The 19,311-nt window shown below is 43.1% G+C and overlaps 1 protein-coding gene across 1 annotated transcript in view; it reads right to left on the reverse strand.

The window, feature by feature from the left end:
- Positions 1-19,311, reverse strand: part of LOC132783907 (uncharacterized) — an 81,475-nt gene that overhangs the window by 28,154 nt on the left and 34,010 nt on the right. Inside the window, 1 exon segment of the mRNA XM_060789218.1 lies at positions 3,109-3,241. Coding sequence (XP_060645201.1) covers positions 3,109-3,241 — 133 coding nt within the window.

The raw sequence follows: 19,311 nt of genomic DNA on the forward strand, positions 1-19,311 counted from the left end.
CATTGGCTCGACTTTTGGCCGACTTACCAACTACGTACGTTGCTGGCTGCGACTGCGACTGCGACTGCGACTGTGGCTGCAACTGTTGCTGTTGTTGTTGCTACTGCTGTTGCCGGATTTTATTGCCAGCCATTTTGAATACCATTTCGTGGTTTATTACTTTTGTGGCCGGCAGATTCTCAAGTAGAGCGCCAAGTGCATGGCATACACACGCCCCATCTCAAGCTCAGCACGGCTCAGCGCAGCGCAGCCGCCCACGCCCATCCAAATGGAGTGAATGCACTTTCGATTGCTGCTGACGCCACCAGCCAGCCGGCCAGCCAGCCAGCCAGCCAGAAAGTTAACTATATTTATGAGCAACGTCACGGTGAAGCCGAACTGAACCGCACTCTGGCTACCGCTGACGATTATGGCAGTTAGCGTGGGCTGTTACACGGATTATGGCTCCTTTGACAGCCACAACAGCTGGTAGAGCCAACACGCAGCAGCGCCTGCCACCGTTTATAGTATACAGTACAGAGAATTTCATTATTTAAGCCCCCGGTTGCTGCAGCTCACTGGCAGCCTGGCAACCCAGCTACCAAGCTACCCCGGTGGGCTTTAAAAATCAATTAACCTTGATTGCAGCCATACTCGATGCTCGGCTTGTACGCTTTTTATTATGGATACCATCACAAGACCAGAAGGACAGAAGAGCACAGAACAGTACAGTACAGTACAGTAGAGAGGACATCGTATTCATTGCCTTTGCCCTTGTTTATTATGTGAGCTTTATCGTTGTTATTGCCATTGCCGTTGCCGTTGTCGTTGCCATTGATGACTTGCAATATTGAACATGACAGTTGGTAACTAAATGCCCTTTACAGGTGGCCCCCCTCCTTCCCCCTCATCACATCACATCACGTATACGCCCAATCTGCCTTTCGTTTGCTTACTTCTTTTGTTATGGTGAGGCCCAATGCTAATTTTAATAATGCTTTTTGACCTTAAGTCGTCTTCTGTGTTTTTAAATCGAAACAGAATCACATACAACAGTTAAATTTATACACAAAAAAAAAAAGAAATCCTATGAAAATCGCATTTCAAGGGTCAAAATCGAAAAACAAATCCCAGTCAATGTGCCGAGCCTGAAAAAGAACTCAGTTGAAGAAAAAAAATGAATACAAATAACCAAAAAAAAAAAGAAAAGAAAAAACGCAGTATAAGCGTTGCTAACCCTAAAAGATCCTTAGCTCAGCCGGTCCAGACAACAAAGCAAATTTTAACATTATAATTTTTAATATTTTTGCCTTTCGGCCTTGTGGGGCCACGTTGAGCGAGCTGTGAGTGCTTGTCTCTGTGTGTGTGAGTGTGTGTGGTGATGTGTTGTGTGTGCTGGTTGTGTGCTGTTGCCCGGGTGTGAAGCTGTCAAATGCAGAGGCCCTAGACAGGGCTCTAGGTAAGGCTCAGGCTTGGTTCCGGACTGCAAGCTGTGACATCCTTACAAAATGTGGCAAACGGATGTACTCACATACATGCACACACACACACACACATGCCACATAGAGCACCCACACATACAAAGGCTGGGAGCACGGTTGGCATACAGCTTTCAATTTCGGCATCTTTTTGGTCTTAGCTCTTGGCTTACGTTTCTTTTAAACTTGAGTTGCCTTCGATTTCACGCAGCGCTGGCAATTTTATGCCCCCACTCCTCTCACATCTGCCCTCCCTTCATTCCGCATCCTCATTCTTTATCCTGACAATGTCCCCTTCGCTTTATACTACCTGCTGTGGCTTAGCCTTGTTGTTGTCGCTGCTGTTACTGTTGCTTGTTTACTGTCTTTTATTTATTTGCTTGTGATTTTTTCTCGTTTCGTTTCGTGTTTTTTTTTTGTTGTTGTGTTCATCTTTCTCTTGGCGTAGAAGGGAAATCGAATTCGAATCACTTTCGGATATTTTGGTTATAAAGTCGGAAATTTTTGCGACATTATTGTTTTCGACATTTTCCTAGTTTTTCGCAAACATTTTTGCCAGCTTTCTGTCCCATTGTCTACCGGTTTGTCCCCTCTTTTGCGCATTGTCTGTGCACCAGTGAAATTTATTGCTTCCAATTGAGTGCACGAAGCAGCAACAGCAACACCAACAACAATGTGAAAAGACACAGCTGGAGCAGCAGCAGCATCGGCAGCAGCAGCAGCAACAGCTCGTGAACAGTTCGCGCTTGTCCTTGATATACACGTGCGTTCATGTCTCTGTCCCTCGTGTGCTGCCCCACAGTCTCCGTTGCCAAGTTTTGTCCATTGGCCCCACACAGATACACAGACACGACTGCTGTTGCTATTGCTGTTGCTGGGCGCTGGCAACATATTGAGAAGGAAGCACACATGTAAGCAAAATTGACAAGGCTAAAGGATATCGATGTCTGCTTATAATGTGCAACATATTAAACCTAAGCACACGCTCACAGCGTTCGCTCTATAAATAACAGCAGCAGCAGCGTCCTCACAGGACACACCTCGCCTAGTATCCTCTCTCTGTGTGTGTGTGTGTGTGTTTGCTGCTCCCCCCAAAATAATCAAAGTTGCCGCCAAAACAGTTTTCACTTTGGCTGCTATTATTTTGCTGCCCTTGTGCCTGGCCTGCTGCCGTTGATGTCCTTTGCTTTTGCCCTGTGGCTAATATATGAGTCCATGTCGCACCGTTTGCCCTGGCCTCGCTTTTGTTTTGGTCTTTTGGTCGAGCTCCTTCTCGACTAGGCACATGAGTCTTGTGTAGAGTTGTTGTCGTAGTCGGAGTCGAGTCGAGTCGAGTTGAGTTGATATTGATGATGTTATTAAAATAATAAATTATTTGAAAATTATGAACTGGCGTCATTTCTCAGTGTGACGGTCCTACATATAAATCACAAAAGGACGTAAGAACTTAAATTTAAAGCTGCTTTAATATCAACTGCCTCATACACACACTCGCAACTAAAAGACTCAAACAGACTATGAAATTGGATGCGAGTAGTGCGATGCTATTTTGTCAACTAACCGCAACAAATTAAATTAAAACTCTCTTGTGTTATTTTTGCATTTGAGTGGTGGCTTGAGTAAACAGCTTGCTTGCTTGCACTTCACTTACCTGTAAAGTGGTTTGCCGGCACTCTCACGGAACCAGAGCACCATGTATACCCGGTCGTCCTTTGCCTCCGGCTCAATGTCACATGGCAGGGATGCGGTGCGTCCCAGCACGGCCTCAACGGCCACTGTGGAAACTGAAAGAGCACAGCACACAAAAAGTGAAGAAGAAAGTCAATTATGGGAGAAAACATACAATACTATATATACTCGTGTACATATACAAATACAAATGCAAAGGAGCTTCCAAGTGTAGCCTTAAATGTCACAACACGACTATTGACGAAGTCATTAACACAATATTAAACTGTTTTGTTATTGTTGTTGTTGTAGTTGTTGCTGTACTGTTTGCTGTGTTTGCTGTTGTTGTGTCGTTGCAATTACTTGACTCCTTCTGCCTTCGATTCCTTAAACATCAACAAATGTCAACAAAATGCTGCCTTTTAACTGTCACGCCAACATCACGCAAGGCACTAACAGAAAACCAAACCGCACGACAGCCAGCCAGCCAGCCAGCTAACACTCCAGCTGCCCTCTCTCCTCCCTTCAGCCCTCGACCCTCTCAGCAATCCTGCAATTTCTAGCTTCAATCTAAAAGCCCGCCACACCCTGACCCCAAACCGCAATCGTTGCCATCGTCATCGTCGTCGTAGTCGCATAATCACAACCAAGTACGTGAGTGGGAATATTAATGCTAAATTGACGACAACGACAACGACAGCGACAACTACGATGACGTCGACAACGACAATGACAACGACAATGAAATGATGATGGGGCCAAAGCAAAGGCAACGCCAACGATGAGCTTCGTCCATCCTGTTGACTAGCTGCGATTTCACGGCGGCCTCATCTTTTGCATTTAAACTGCCAATTGATGTCACTGAAAATATATATAGAATGTAGCTATATCTGTGTAGCGTAGACAACGCGATGGCGACTCCTCAGGCTTGAAACTCTAAAGTCAATCCCTGGCAAATGACAGTGGTTAGAGTGCTGGATTTCAGCTGACTAAGGTGATTGCCTGATGGCTGAAACGAGAGACCACAGACAGCCTAGGCAATTGCCTAACGGGATATTAGATTTATATGTATAATTGCCGAGCTCTCTCTCTCTGCTATGCAATTGCAATTGGAATTTGCTAAGCTGCAGCTGCATTACCTACATATATGTATATTGAATATTTAAAGTGGGCTATTAAATGCCCCCAGAATTCTCGAATTCAAATTGAAATTGCGCAGATAGAGATGTAGTTGTAAAGGATGAACTTTCCATCCATAAAACAACCCGAATTTGTTAAGCTTCGTATAGCGTCTAGACTCAAGACACAGCGAGCGCTGTCAATACATTTATTGAATTTAGAAAAGCACAAAATGTCGCCAGCTGATTGATTTTTCGTATTGTTCAAAGACACATCACAACGATTTAACAGGGGGAAAAAGTTATCGCTAGTCCGCTTACCTAGCAGCTGCTCAATTGTGCGCGCTCGTATGATGATTCCCTCCGCAGATCAGATCCATCATGCTTAGGCAACGCAAAGCTCATTAATACCCAAAAAGGGGCCTCGCAATGATGTTACGCGTAATTTAATTTTGGAACGCCCGCCAGCAACAAATTCCTCACGCATAATTTCAGTTTGCACTTGTGTGTGAATCTAAGTATAAACGCGTACGTGAACGACTGTCTATCTTCATGTCTATGTCTGACTACGTGTGGGTGCGTATGTATGTGTTTGGGTGTGTGGGTGTGGGTAGGGATGGCAACATTTTTGACATTTATTTAATATGCGCACGTATTATAGAAAAGCAATTCCCAGTCGTATAATTTATGGCACACTACAAAAATTTGCACATGAAAATGCCGACTGAACACACACACAGGCACGCGTTCGCGTTGCAGCCAACTCAATTTTATATATACTTAATAGTATGTGTGTGTTTGTTAGTATAATTGACAAACATACAAATTTAGATATGTGTGTGTTGGGATGTTGCAAAACATTGTAGCAATTTTCGGTGCGTTTGTAATTCCCATGTAAGATGTCAAACTCCCAACGAGCAGAAGATCCATCCACACACACACACACACACACACACACACACATTTCGCACCCACACAGACTGTGTCTAGGCAGAAGCAGCTACGTCTCTTGACAGCGGCAGCAACAGCAGCAAATTGACATAATTTGTGACGCTGCCGCCTCCACCTTCAGCTGTGAGCTGCTGCTGTGAGCCGAGGCATGAGTGTGTAATGAGTGATTTGCCCGTGAGGTTCACATACACACAGCGGCTGACAGCGCCGCCAATCGTTTTGCCTTACACACGTCCTCGGCCCTTTCGTCCACACCACAGAATTTCTGCGAGCCGCTAAAACCAACTGCCTATGCTTGGATTTTGGCTAAGTGGAGCGTGCTGCGGCTTAGGTGCGCTCAGCTGCTTGTGGGGTCAGTGGCATGGATTAGCCTAGCACCGGCAACAGTTGACAGACTTGACAAATTTGTGCTAGTTTACTCTGTGCCATCTGTGTGTGTGTGTGTGTGTTGCGCTTGTGTATGTGTGTGTAAATAACTATAAAATACACAGCACAAGTTAAATTGGTCAAGCTCAATTGATGCTTTGTTTATGTTAAATATTTAAAATACATCAAAATATTTTATTATACGAGTAAATCACAAGAGATTGTGTTGAATTTAATTGCAGTGGCAATATTTATGCCAGATAATCGTATATTTGACAACATTTTGTGCTAACAATTATATTGCGTTGAATCTTTAACAATTCTATTAATTACTATAAAGGATAATTTATTTTCCCATTACCAGCATAAAATGATATTTTAAATTTAATACCACTTAGTGCTGCATATTTCTTATAAAAATTTAAATTAGTTATGAGAAGTTGTCGCAATCTTTCTAAATTCTATCTTTTATTACAAATATTTAAAGTAATTGCGTAGCGTAGAGTAGAGTTGAGTTTCGCTTAGTTTTAATAGCTATATTATCTTATGATTTTCGTGCCCTCCTCTCGGCACGTAAGCTTTCTATTACACAATGGCATTCAAGTTTTTTTTTACATTGTTGTTGTTGTACGAAGTGAAGAGAATAGAGTGGAAGGAAGATACAAATTTCATTTGTTCATCTTGACGTTGTGCGTTGCCGTGGCAGCTTTTTTTTTGTGCTTTAGCATGAAAACTGCCAACAGCTCGGCAACACATACTTAAAATACACATAGTACAAAAAGCATACACACTCTTACACCGACTGGCACCCAGATGGGTTATACACATAGTATTTATATTTATATAAGTCGTCTTTATATAAGCGAAAGAAGCTGTGAAACTTATGCAAATTGCATTTCAGTGTCTGCGCAATAGCAAACTCGACAGAGAAACACAGCAGCAGCGAGGCAGAAGCGGCATCAGCAGTGCCTAAAAGTATGCAATGCAAACGGGCTGCGTTGCAAAAAGTGGTAGAAAATGCGCATAATGAAATCCAATGCTATGGCTACGTCAGCTTCTTAGCTTGGCTTGCTTGGCTGCTTCGTTGGTTTACTTGCTTGGATAGTTGCCCAGTGCGTTGCGCCTGGTGCCGGGTGCCTGCTGCTTGCCACATTCCGCGCTCTACTTTCGAGCTGCTGCTGCTGTTTATACATCTTCTTCTTCTTCTTCATCTTGCTTTTGTTGCTGTTGAGCGCGCCAAAGTTGTTCTTCTCGTTTCACGCCACGGCTGCAAGACGCTGGTGTTGGAGGACGACAGCGGCGACGTCGAGCTGGATGCGTCCTCTGAGCATGGTAATTTTCGCATGGGCACAACAAAAGTTTGTTGTGTGTGTGTGTGCGTGTGTGTGAGTACTTAACTGTAGACACTTGTAAAAATAGTGTGCGACTATATGGCAGTCACTGTAGTCGACCCTGGCCAACGGCAAAGCAGGTCACGTGTGGCATAAACGAGGCATTGCGTCAGTTGTCGTTGTTATTGTTGTCCTGGGCGTAAGAATTTCTTTAAATAAATATGTATGTATATGTATGTATGCATGCATGTACATTTGCTGCTAAAGTCTTTCGCTCTGCCCTTTCTCTCTCTTTCTATTTCTCTCCTTTTTCCTTCTCGTATGTGCGTGTTGTATGTGCTTGTATAATTGAGATGAAAGGTAATGACTCGCATAGCATACTTTCGAGCGCCCAAATCGCGGGCCAACTATGCGCCAGATAATGCCGCACACACATACCTATGCATTGTGAGTCTGTGTGTGTGAGAAAGTGAATGGCAGCAACAAAGCAGTTTCATTGTTGTTGTTGTTCTTGCTTGGCGCTGTTGTTGTTTTTAAGTGGCACAAGGTAAAGTCGCTTTGCCGCCTCTGCCGCAGGTTTGTATGTTTCACGCCCGCTCCAAGTGTGCAGGCTTTGCAGGTGTGTGTGCACTATTTGCACTAATTTAGTTGAAAACAAACAAAGTCCTTTGTTCAATTTTCGCCTTTAGATTGAAGTACACACGAAGACAGAGACAGAGACGCTTGTGAAGCGAGCAAAGGCAAAATGGAGGAATAAGAATGAAGCATAGAGAGAAACTCAGCCGGCGGCTAAGCAGCTGCTACTTGGCGCAACAGCAACAGCAACTTAAAAAACAACAACAACACTAACGGCTGCCGTTAGCAAGTGTTAACCCATTTTTAGCCTACTCACTCTAAGTAATTAGCCAAGAACATTTTCAGCTTATATATTTTGCATAAGCTGCAATTAGAAGAAAATTTCTTGCACTTACTTCGTTGTTGTTGCTGCTGTTGCTGCTGCTTGTGACGATGTTGTTCTTGTTACGCTAGTTGTTATCTCATGTGCCCCCAATTAAAGCCAAATGGCCGTACTAGTAGTTATAGTTTGGCAACAAACAACAAAACCATAATCAACAACATTCGAATTCAATTGCGGCACAATAAATAATATGGCAGGCCAAGACAACTGTCGACTGTCATACCAACTAAGTAAGTAAGTAAGTAAGCAAGTAAGTAAGTCGATCGGCTGAGCGAGCAGCAGTAAAACACAAAGTAAACACAACAATAACAAATACGTCAATAAAATACTCGTACAAATAAAAATAAAAATGCAAAAGTAACAACATGCTCGTTGGTTACATTATAATCGACCTTCAAATGGTCGCTGCCTTCGCTGCTTCTTGGCAAAACGAGGTCGATGCGGTCGACAGTTATTCAGTTATTGATTTGTCTCACTGCCAAAATCAATCGATACTTAAATTGCTCAACTGCTTTGATGCTTTAAGCCCGTAACTTGTTAGCGTTCACACCCAGCCCCACACAAAATGGAGAAAACCACAATTGTATTGAGACCGTAGAAAATAGTATCTCAAATGACACCAGGCCCTTAGCTGACATTTGAGCTGCAACTTGTGACTTTTGTTGCACACGAAAGGCCGAAAGGGTTCTCTACAATTTCTCAGCAAAAATCTGCTCTGTATGTCTATCTCTGTGTGTAGTTTGATGCCTGCCTTGCACCTTTGGCACCCAGAAATTACATCAATTACAGCGACTTGTCTTCAACTAAGCTGACCGAAAAAGTAAGAATAACGAGCCGGCCAACGAAGACCTTGCGGCTGCCTAACAATACCAATTCACACACGTTTTTGTGTGCGAATCCTATTCATAGTGTGTGTGAGTGTGTGTATGGTGTCTGCCATTAGAGCAGCCAGGTGGGTGGGAAACCATGCACATTTGAGAACATTTGACCTGAAGTGCATTGGTCATCACGTGTAGCCATGAGTCTGCATTTGAGTGCACTTCGGTCAGCAATTATTTTACGTTGAGGTCACATTAGAGAGCTTGGCACCAGCCATAGCCAACTCAGTTGCCAAAGCCAAGCCGAGCTAAGGCGTCGAGGGTTGGTTCATCTTTTCACATTTCATTGTTGTAAGCGTGCCTTGCACATTTCTATGCAGTGTCAGCTAGTTGCTGCTGCTTGAGTTACCCTCGTGGCAACGAACACGACAACACAGAGAGATCCAGATCCAGTGAAGGCATAAAGTGTGCGAGCTTGCCCTGAACTGCCATGCTACCTAATGGTAGTTTCGTACACATGGGATCGAAGAGCAAAGAGTTAGGATTCAGAGTCAGACCCAGACCCAGACTCAGAGCTGGCAGCCAGCAGCAGCAGCAGTAGTTCGCATTTGGCATTTGGCAGACTGTAGCCCATGGCATATTGAAGTGCAGTTCGACGCAAGCATTTTGCAGCCGCATTGTCATGTCAACCGATAAATTCACACATATGTGCGCTCTCGCACACCAACAAACAATTGACACCTACGGCAATCATTTTTTTTTTCCTTTTTCGGTCACGTCCAAATTGCAAGTTGAAGTTCGTAATGTAACTGCTGCCTGCCGTCTGCAGCTGTTCGAAAACACACACAGAGCGACAGAGCGAAAGAGAGAGAGAGAGAGAGAGACTTCAGTGTGCAGTGAACTGTTAGTTATGGTCGCTGGCAGCGTATGGATAGCATACGCTATGTTTCCGCTGTTCAATTGAAGAGAGAGACATAGAGAGTGAGAGAGTGTCCAAGCATTTACCAATTCGACAGTGTCCATTTCGACACACACACACACATACACGACATGTGTAGTGCCTCGCCCACTTGCATATCGATGCGACGGCTGAGTAGTGACAATAATACGAATTAACAGCTTAACGCAAAACAGTTAGCTGCTTAATTTTTTGATTACACGTATAAATTGAAGCATTTGTTTCAGCCTTTTTTTGTGCGCGCGCGTTTGTTGTTGCTCGGCCAATTAAAACTGTGTCGGTTTAATTATTGTGTTTTTTTGTTGTTGCCATCGCAGCCCCACAGCAAAAAACTGTGCGCTCAGCTTGATGCCATGTTCATTAAATTAATGCATCGACAGTCGAAGAGGGGGAGCTGAACTGGATTACAATGTGTGCAACACGCACATGACCGCATACATTGTGGGCGTATAAAAACTATTGCATACTTTTGTGCGCTTCCAAGTTTTTGACTGCAAAAATGTCTATGGGCAAACATTTTGGCAAAAGATTTTGTGCAAAGCTCTGCGATTTGTAGACAGTTAGACAAGGCGAAAGTTTTCAACCAGTTGGTGCTCATCTATGTATGTTCGAGTGCATGTGAGTGTGTGTGTGAGTGAGTGAGTATGTGTGGTTGCCGTGGAATTTGCAATTATTGCCGCTTAGCACAAATTCTTTGCATGTTTGCGCTCCCGCCATGAAAGTAGCAACTTGGTAAAACTATTGTCAAGAGTTTTTAGATCTACACACACACAAGCACAATTACACACACACACACACTCAGTCCCATTCGCATTTGGCCTGGCAATGAATGACAAAAATGAATTTTAATAAAGTTGCGCAAATATTTGCATATTGCATGGACGCTAAAAACTTTCATTGACAAAGTTTTGGCCGACAGACAATAAACCAATTCAGCTTTATGCATTGCGATGTGCTGGAATTTTCGATTTCAATATGGGCAACTTTTGATGCGGGTCACACGCAAATTAGCTTTGACTTTTTGCTAAAGTTAGAAGCTAATATTATGTATACGCCACGTTTGGCAAACATTGGCTGTTTGCCTTCGTTTTTGTTTTAGGCCCAACGCTTTAAACTTTCTTAGCCAAATCAATTTGCCAGTCCACGTAGCCTGTCGTAATAACTTTAAACTGTTTTAAAACACAGCGCGAAAAATTTCATTACCACCTTTTGCATTCAGGGGCCGGTGGCAGGCAACCTTTTTGATTATTTTACGCCGCTTTCAAAGTAAATATTTGACAAGAACCAACAGCAACAACAAACAGGCAAACAACAACACAAGAGCAACAGCAACAATAACAACAACAATAAACAACTTCGCCGTCTTAGACTTTGCCATTGCGCTGAAGCACTTAAAACCTAATTAAATTTGCATTACAATTTTTCTGTTATCTGTTGTTGCTGCTTTTATTATTGTTGTTGCTGTTTCTGTTGCCTTTGCCTCTAATTTTGTTTTGAGAAACAGCCAAGAGCGTGCTCTAAAGGCATTACTTTGAAACGGGACAGACTCAACACTGAACTGAAGTGAACTGGTTGACAATCAGTCTGCTTGGTCAGCGTACAACGAAGGTTGGAGAAAAAGGGCACAAAGAGGCGAAAGAAAAAATGAATAAAACAGACATTGAATGTGCGCGCGTTTGTGAGTTATGCTGCTTCTCTCAAAATCCTGCATATAATAAATTAAAATATTATTGCTAAGCAAATTGTTGCTTTGATGTTCATGCTATCGGCTAAGAGGCTGCGAATGGCCCCAGATTTTAAGTTCCGGACTAGTCGTATCCCGAGGATACTGCTGTGAGATTATGAAAAGGCTTCCTTACGATGTTTAATCTGTGCAGAACTTAAATAACAAAATGCCGCTAGATTATTGATAATTGTTCCTACAAAACATACCTTTTTTATTCGTAATATAGATTGCAATCGTGTGCTTATCTAATCATTGAGAGTGTTCTTTAATTTAATGGATGAACAATTTACCATCTTTCTTGATATTTGGTGAGCTGTGAAGGGCAGCGAGTTATTTTATGGACTTAAAGTCGCATCATAAACACGTAGAATATTGGCCATTACGAAATTGTATAAGGAGGCTAACGAGCAGAGGGAGGAGGAGATTAATTTTAAGTGAAGCAATGGGTTGGCCTCAATATCGATTAAGCGCCGCTGCCATAACACAACTTGGAAATCATTTAAAGACATTAAAATTTATTTCAGTGCTCGTTAAACTGTCAGCCACTCAAACAATAACCAATAAAATATGAGGTGCGTGCGTCATGGCAAAAGAACGCATTGTTTATTATGTAAATGTTTAAGAAAAACACGTGTAATCAAATAAAGTAAAAATCTTAAAGGCATATTCTATGGCACGAATGTACGTCGCGTATACGTAATAACTTGTATGCGGCTTGTGAAAGGATCAGCTTGCAGCAGGAGAGATGGGCAACTGCATGCAGCAATAAAGCAAAAAGTCCAAGATTTATTTCTTTAGCAAGTTGGCCAACTTACTGCACACCCAAGAAAGACAAGGCGATGCCAACTCCAACTCCCCAGCCAACTGTGTCTTCCATTTCACGCCAAGACCTTGCACAGTTTCACATGCTGACGCAACACTAGAGAGCAACCGGAGTTGCAGAGTGCAGAGTACAGTATAGAATGAAGCATAGTAGTCCATATGTTGCGTGCAAATCACGGTGCAGACCAGTTGTTCCCGTCTCCGCAGCTGGCTGGAGAACTGGTTGGCAGACTATCAAAGAAAGTACGTTGTCTTGGCCAAGATTCTGATGTTGGCCGTTGCCAACAGGAAGTTTGCAAACCAAAAACGGAAGCGGCAAAGATTTATTATAAAAATGCTCATAGCTCAGGCAGGCAAACGGCATATTACGTTAAAAGTGCACAACACACACACACACACACATACAGAGAAAGACACCCACACACATCGTATATGTAACGCTTATTCGTTCGCAGCTCATAGCAAAAGTTGGCAGCAAATTGTGCGGTCCAACGGTAAAGTGAACAGCTCTTAATTGCACATTTATTTAGGTTCACCACTCGGGCGGGTATAAGGCTCGTATGGTAGTATAGTCTGCTGCTTAGTAGTTTATCATTTGCTCTGGTTAAATTACCCACACAGGCATAAGATACGAGACTCTAGACAGACCACTTCATATGCCAGGCCAGGCCAAGCTTTCTCCCAAGCTCCCCAGCTCAACGTAAAAACTTTCTTTGGCTTCTTTTATCTGCTTGTGTTATTTTTTTTTTTTTTTTGCATTGGGCCCTGGCGAAAGTTTGCGCCCCTTGACGCAAAACGGAAATCTGTATATTAAATGACTAATTATAGACATTTTATTACCTTGAGCAAGATAAATGGCCACAATGTGAGCCACATAGCGTGTATGGTATATGTAGTTGCTCCCAGTCAAGTAGCAAAACTAGCAACTGGAGGAGCGCTGTCTGCAACTAAGCTTGCTGCTGAACACACAATATACCATATATACATATATATTTGTATATATGTAATATAGTAGCGAATCTCCAGTTACTTAAGTGCCTTCTGCGACGCCCACAATTAAGAGTACCAACTGACTAGAACATTTTCAATTAAAAAACATTTCTTGCTGCCTAACCTTGGTCGCTTGTGGCATGTTGGCATGAAATGAAAACAGAAAATCCACAAAATTAAAATGACAAAAGCGCGCCGTTTTCTTTAAAATGCATTTCCATAGAGAAGGCAACAAGAGGAGTAGAGACAGCAGCTGCAACGGCGGCAGCGGCAACGGCAGCGGCGTCGTCGGCGGCGCCTGCAATTTCCACGTTACGTTTCGTTTCATTTCAGTTAGTGCCAGCTGCTCCCGTCGCCTTTCCTTTTGTGTAATATGCTGGCAGTCAGTGAGGCTGACGTTCCCCACACTCCCCTCTCCCTTCTTCGCCCGTGCATATGTGTGTGTGTCCTTTCAAATAGCGAACCCGCTGCAGTCTTACTAGCGCCAAAAAACCCTCAACCTAACCCTTGCCATTGCTCTGCACCGTTTTTCCCTCTCCGCTCGCTCTCTCCCGTTGACAGCATGAAAATTTTTGCAAATGCAGCAAATGAATTTTTTTTGTGCCAACCCGCTCTGTTTTCCAATCTTGCCTAGGCCCTCACTTTCATGCTGTTGCTATTAAAGTTGTTGTTGCTGTTGCTGTCGTTGTTCCTGTTGTTGCCTTGGCGCCCTTTTCAGTGCATTTAGTGGCATCATGAGATGCTATTGCAATTTCCTTGCTTGTCGCACATACTAATTCGCACAGAGGCAGCCAACCGCATTCCGCAGCTCCCTTTGCTACTCTTCTCTTATTTGTGCCGTGCTCTCTAGTGTGTGTATATGTATCTGTATCTCCCTCTCTCTGTCTCTATATTTTGCTTGTATGGTTGTTTGTGGATAGCTGCGACAACAAAACATGGCAGCAGCCAGCGTTAAAGCAAAGTGGGCGAACTCAAATGCTTTGCATAAACGGAAAGTAATAATTTAACGCAAAATTTCCTTTTGCTGTTTGCCTTGATGCTGTTGCTGATGCTGGCGATGCTCTTGTGGTTTGCTGAGCTGCGTCCTGCTCCTGTTTCTTACGCTTCAATTGGCCCATGTGCGTCTGCCTTTGCCTTTGCGTGTGAGTGTGTGTGTGTGTGTTTCTGAGCGTGTAACTGCCGCCGTTGCCATTCCGCAAATTGAACTTTTAACTGTAGCATGAGCTTCCCGAAGCATCCGGTGGCAGCTGCGTGTGGTGGCAAAACTGCCTTCCAAGCTTTCCGAGCGCTGCGTGCGACAAAAAAGGAAATGACAACATGACCTTCGGGCTGCTTCGAGTGCTTTAAATTTGTTTAGCATCTTCCGCTTATGACTTGGCAATCGCCTCCAGATGAATATCCAGAAATAGTCATAGTCCAACTTTTCCACTTATTACTCTTGACTGCTCACAATCGATAATGCCAAGGGCTAAAACACTGTTCTCTTCTCTGCTGTTTTTGTAGCTTTTGTTGTTGGCTGTTGTTAGCAGTATTGGAAATACTCGAATGTACATACATCGTACATACATATGTAAATCGCCTCAAAATGCAATAACACGTGCTCACATTCTTGGGCGTGTGTCTCGTTTGTACTCTGTCCTCTGTCCCATGTTTTTCTTTGCTTCGTTTCGTGGCAAACAATTCTTTTTTTTTCCGTTTTTGGCTCCTAACTCGCTCTCTTTTACCCTTTCGTGCTTTTTTCACATGCATGTTTACACTTCAGACAAATGCGATTTTACAGATATGGGCGGAGTTATAAAGGATTTTTAGGTAGCAGCCAAAGAAAATTTTGGAATATTTTACTTTTAAATAGAACGAACAAAATGTTTTTTGTGCCAGGTAAAAACATCATATTTTTTGCGCCTGTCCAGATTGTGTAAATTTGAATATATAAATATATCTTTTGGCGTGCTTAAAAGTAACACCGAAGCAATATTCCCTTGTTACAGTTCCAATTCTACGTCACTGTCAGATGCAAATTTCATTTTCAAGAAGAGAGAGAGAAAAAAGTTGGCAACACAAGGAACTCCCAAGAAGATTTCAACATGTCCAAACATTCTAAACATGCAAATTTTCCAGTCTGCCGCTGCTTTCTCTCTGTTTTCTTTTTTTTTTTTTTGCTGTTGATGTTGCGCTTCTCTTGCTGTTGTTGTTGTTCCTCGTTGCGTTTGCTCTTATTTTCATTTTCTTTATTTTGCGAGTAGGAGCACAAAATAAGTAGCAGTGAGTGGACGCAAAAAAAAAGAGAAAGGAAGCAGGAAAAAATAGCAAACCCGGCAACCGGAAAAACGGAAGCAACGTGCGTGCATGCGTGACACAATTGAAGCGCCTAACGTCGGAGCCGGAGCTGGAGCCAGACCCGGACCCGAACCCGAACCCTGAGATGCGGACCCAATATGCAGGATGAAGCGGAGCGACTACGCTTATCTCTCACTCTCTCTGTCTCGCTCGCCAAATCGGGCCCAGAGGAATCGTTAGCCTGCCATTTTGGGTACAGTGGTTCGGTGAGCAAACAATGCAAAACAACAGCCGCAGTTGAAGCAGCTGAAAAGGCAAACAATGAACTAGAGACAAAAACAAAAACAAAACTGAGTAAAAAAAGCACCGAAAAACCCAAGCGAGAAGAAAGAAAAACGAAGAGAACAAGGAAAATATTCATCTAAACGCCGGCGACGACGACGACGACGTTGACGTCGACGTCGACGACTGCGTTGGCATGGAACGACGCACTGAAGTGATTTGGCGATTGATTTTGCTCTGTGTCTGATGATTTGCCTCCTCTGTCACGCTTCGCAAGCGAAAGGGGAGGAGGGAGAATATGCCAAAGTAGGAGAACGAGTACCCGAGTACAAGAAGAACTAACGTAAAACAAAAAAAAAACCTAACGAAACGAAACGAAAAAAAGAGCATTGCCCGCAGCCGGCGACAAGTGCATAAAAACCCATAACAAAATGGCAGCTCAGGGCCATGGATTGGGAGTGGGGGGCGGGTCACACAGTAAAATTGTTTGGAAAATTGATTTTTCTTACATTTAACTGAGCATTCGATTGCTTATTTTGCTTGCGTCGCTGAGAGCCAAACGAAGTGCAAAGAAAGAAAAAAAAAAAAACGAAAAACCAAAAGATGAACAAAAGAAGAGAAAAGAGCAGAAAGCAGCGCAGCAAGTGAAGTGGAAATATTAAATTATTTATGTAGTTGCATTGCGTTATGTTCTTCCGCTTCTCTGTTCTTTTATTGCTTGCTATTCTCGCTGTTTGCTAATTTCTTTGATTGTTTTTCCAGTTTGGGACCCTTGGCAGCGTTTCGCATCGTCTCTGCTCGCGATACCCTCTAATCAAAAAACCGATTGAGAGGGGTATGCTAGAGTCCGGCTTTCAGATGAAATCATTTTCCAATTGTTAAATATATTTATGATTATTATAAATTACATTATTTTCCCTGTCAATATTTTCTTTGTTTTCATAGGGTATTTTATTGTTGTTCTCTTTTGGATGGAGCTTTCCTATTTGTTTTTTGTTGTTTTTTTTGTTTTGCTTGTTTGCTGCTTTTGTTTACCGAGGCGCTATTTACACACCGCTTGCAAAGACAAAGGCCAAGTCTCGAGGCACTTGAAAATTGACTCAAATATTTGGGCGTAGTTAAATTAAAGCGCGTACTTGCCCACATACAAACCTACCTACTTATACACACACACACATAACAAACGCATACATATACAGATGAATGTGAGGAGTGGGCAGTTTCTTCTGCAGGTAACCTGCGGTTGTTTGGCCAACTTGATATCTGTCGTACTTTATGAAGTATTCATAACGAGCAACTCAATTAATTAACTAAAAGTAATATGGCCGGGTAGGTCGACAGATCTCAAGCTATTGTGGCAACACAGAAACAAACAAAATAACATAACGCTAATTATTTTACTTTACTCATTCCCCTCATTATTTGCTGGCAGTTTCAATTACATGTGGGTGGTCTCGCCTTTTGCCTGTTGCCACAGCAATATTACGCATACGCCTTGTTAAATACCACAGCCGATGTTCATGTTAATGTGGTAGTCTAATCTGTATGCTGCAGCCTAATTGATAGAAAGTGTGGCTGCAAAACAATTCATTTTCAATTAAAAACGTTTTTACAGGCGCTGTTTAAAATATTGCACGATAATAATATCAATAGATCAACTCTCAAACTTTTGAGTTCGTGTCGTTTAAATTTGACGATCATTATTTTTGTTGGAAATTTCCAATTTGCCGCTTCTGCTTGCTGCTTGTTATTAACCTTTTTGCCTAGGTTCAGTTTACGTCGTTGGCATAGACACCTTTTGGTCATTTTCTTTTGAGGTTTTATTGACGTTGTTTGTTGATAAATTTTTAACGGTCCACAAAAGCAAATCACGCAACTTATTAAAGTCTCAAGCCTGGCTCATGCTGTGCGGCAATTTTTTAACAAGCTCGTTGTTGCTGTAATTGCTGCTTTGGTTGTCGTCGTCGTCGTTGCTGTTGTTGTTGGTGTTGTCATTGCTTTGTTTTTAGCAACATTATTAATTTTAATAGAAAACTTTGCCGCTCCCTTCACTTGGTCGCTCTATACAGGGTCCAAAATTAATGAGGGTTGTCCACTTGGCGCTTGTTGAATTTGTAATTTGTCGTTGCCTCGTTTTATCCTCGTTCTCGTCACCGTCCTCGCTCCGTTCCCATAGGAATAAGCGAGCTTGCCACAGTTTTGTAGCTGTTGCAAATGTTGCCACGAGAGATAAGCGTCAACCCAGTGCAGCAACAAAGTGTAAGCGTCGCAATTATTTGGTGATTTCTCAATGTTGCTCCCCCGCCGCCTGCTGGGCATGGCTTTAACTTTGGCTAAGACAAAGGCTTGGCCATATCGCGGCACTAAACTTAATTTAATAGGCACTTGGCAGCAGTCGCTGGCTCATTTTTAAAGCGTCAAGCACTCTAGTCAAGTGGTTGCCAGTGGCATTCAGAGCTCTCTCGCAGTGTGAGTTGCCGTCGTATGGCCATAAATAAGCCTGATAACTAATGTAAACAGCGACGGTCGCGTAGCGCGTCTGCATTTGCATTTGGGCGCGAGAAATTGCCGCAATAAATTGCGCCGTAAAAATATATCGACATGTGCTTTGCAAATGCCAATGCGAGAGTGAAGGTCGATTGGTGTTGCCCCATTGCTACTTGCCACATGCCACATGCCACATGCCACTTGCTGTTGCTGATACTGCTTGTGTTGGCAGTGACTTTGGTTTGGTTTGGTTTAGCTTTGCTTGGCTTGGTAATGGAACTGCGGACAGGTCGAGGTAAAACGTGGGCGAGGCATCAAAGTGACACGAAAGCGCATTAAAACGAAGTGCATACAATTACAAAGATTGGATGAAATCTGCCACTGCCAGGCCAAGTGAAATAAATGTGAAAACTTCAAAAAGCGCTCAAGGTAATGCCCAAGCCAAAAAGCTACAAATGCGGCCAATATAAATTTTCAATAGCTTGTGCTCAGTCGTCTCTCCTCGACCTGCTGCTGTGTTAACGCTTACCGAACTGTACGGTTTTTGAGGTTTTCAGAGCGCTGTGTTTGATTTTATTACACTGACAAATGGCGTGGCGCATTTAAGCCAACCCCTTTTGTTGCCATCCACACCGCAGTGCCGCAGGCGGAGGCAATGCCAGGCACCGAGGCTGAAGCCGAAGCCGAAGCTGAAGCCAATGCCATTGCCATTGCTAAAGGCAAAAGTAAAAATTTGAATTTCAGCTTACCGAAGAGCCAAACATATGCGGCATTGGTGCCTCTGCTTGCAGCTTATGTAGCATACTTTTTGGCTTAACGTGTAAGGCGCATAAATCGTGGCAGCGTCGTCTGCTTTACCCAGCACGCCACACGCATTTTCCATCCTCCTCTACTGTGCTCTGCTGTGCTGTTCTGTGCTGTGACAACATGACAGTCCGCCATCCAAACAACCCACATACGCCATGCTATACATCCATTTATTAGGTTTGTTAAAATTGAATAAAGCGCAGCTCGCGCGCACCTAGACACAATTGATTTTTTGCTCCAACTTCGCGGCTTTCAAGGTTGCCGCCCACGCACAATTTAAAGCGTTGGCGTTTGG

This window comes from Drosophila nasuta, chromosome 2R (genome assembly GCF_023558535.2).
Source record: "Drosophila nasuta strain 15112-1781.00 chromosome 2R, ASM2355853v1, whole genome shotgun sequence".
NCBI classification, from domain to species: domain Eukaryota; kingdom Metazoa; phylum Arthropoda; class Insecta; order Diptera; family Drosophilidae; genus Drosophila; species Drosophila nasuta.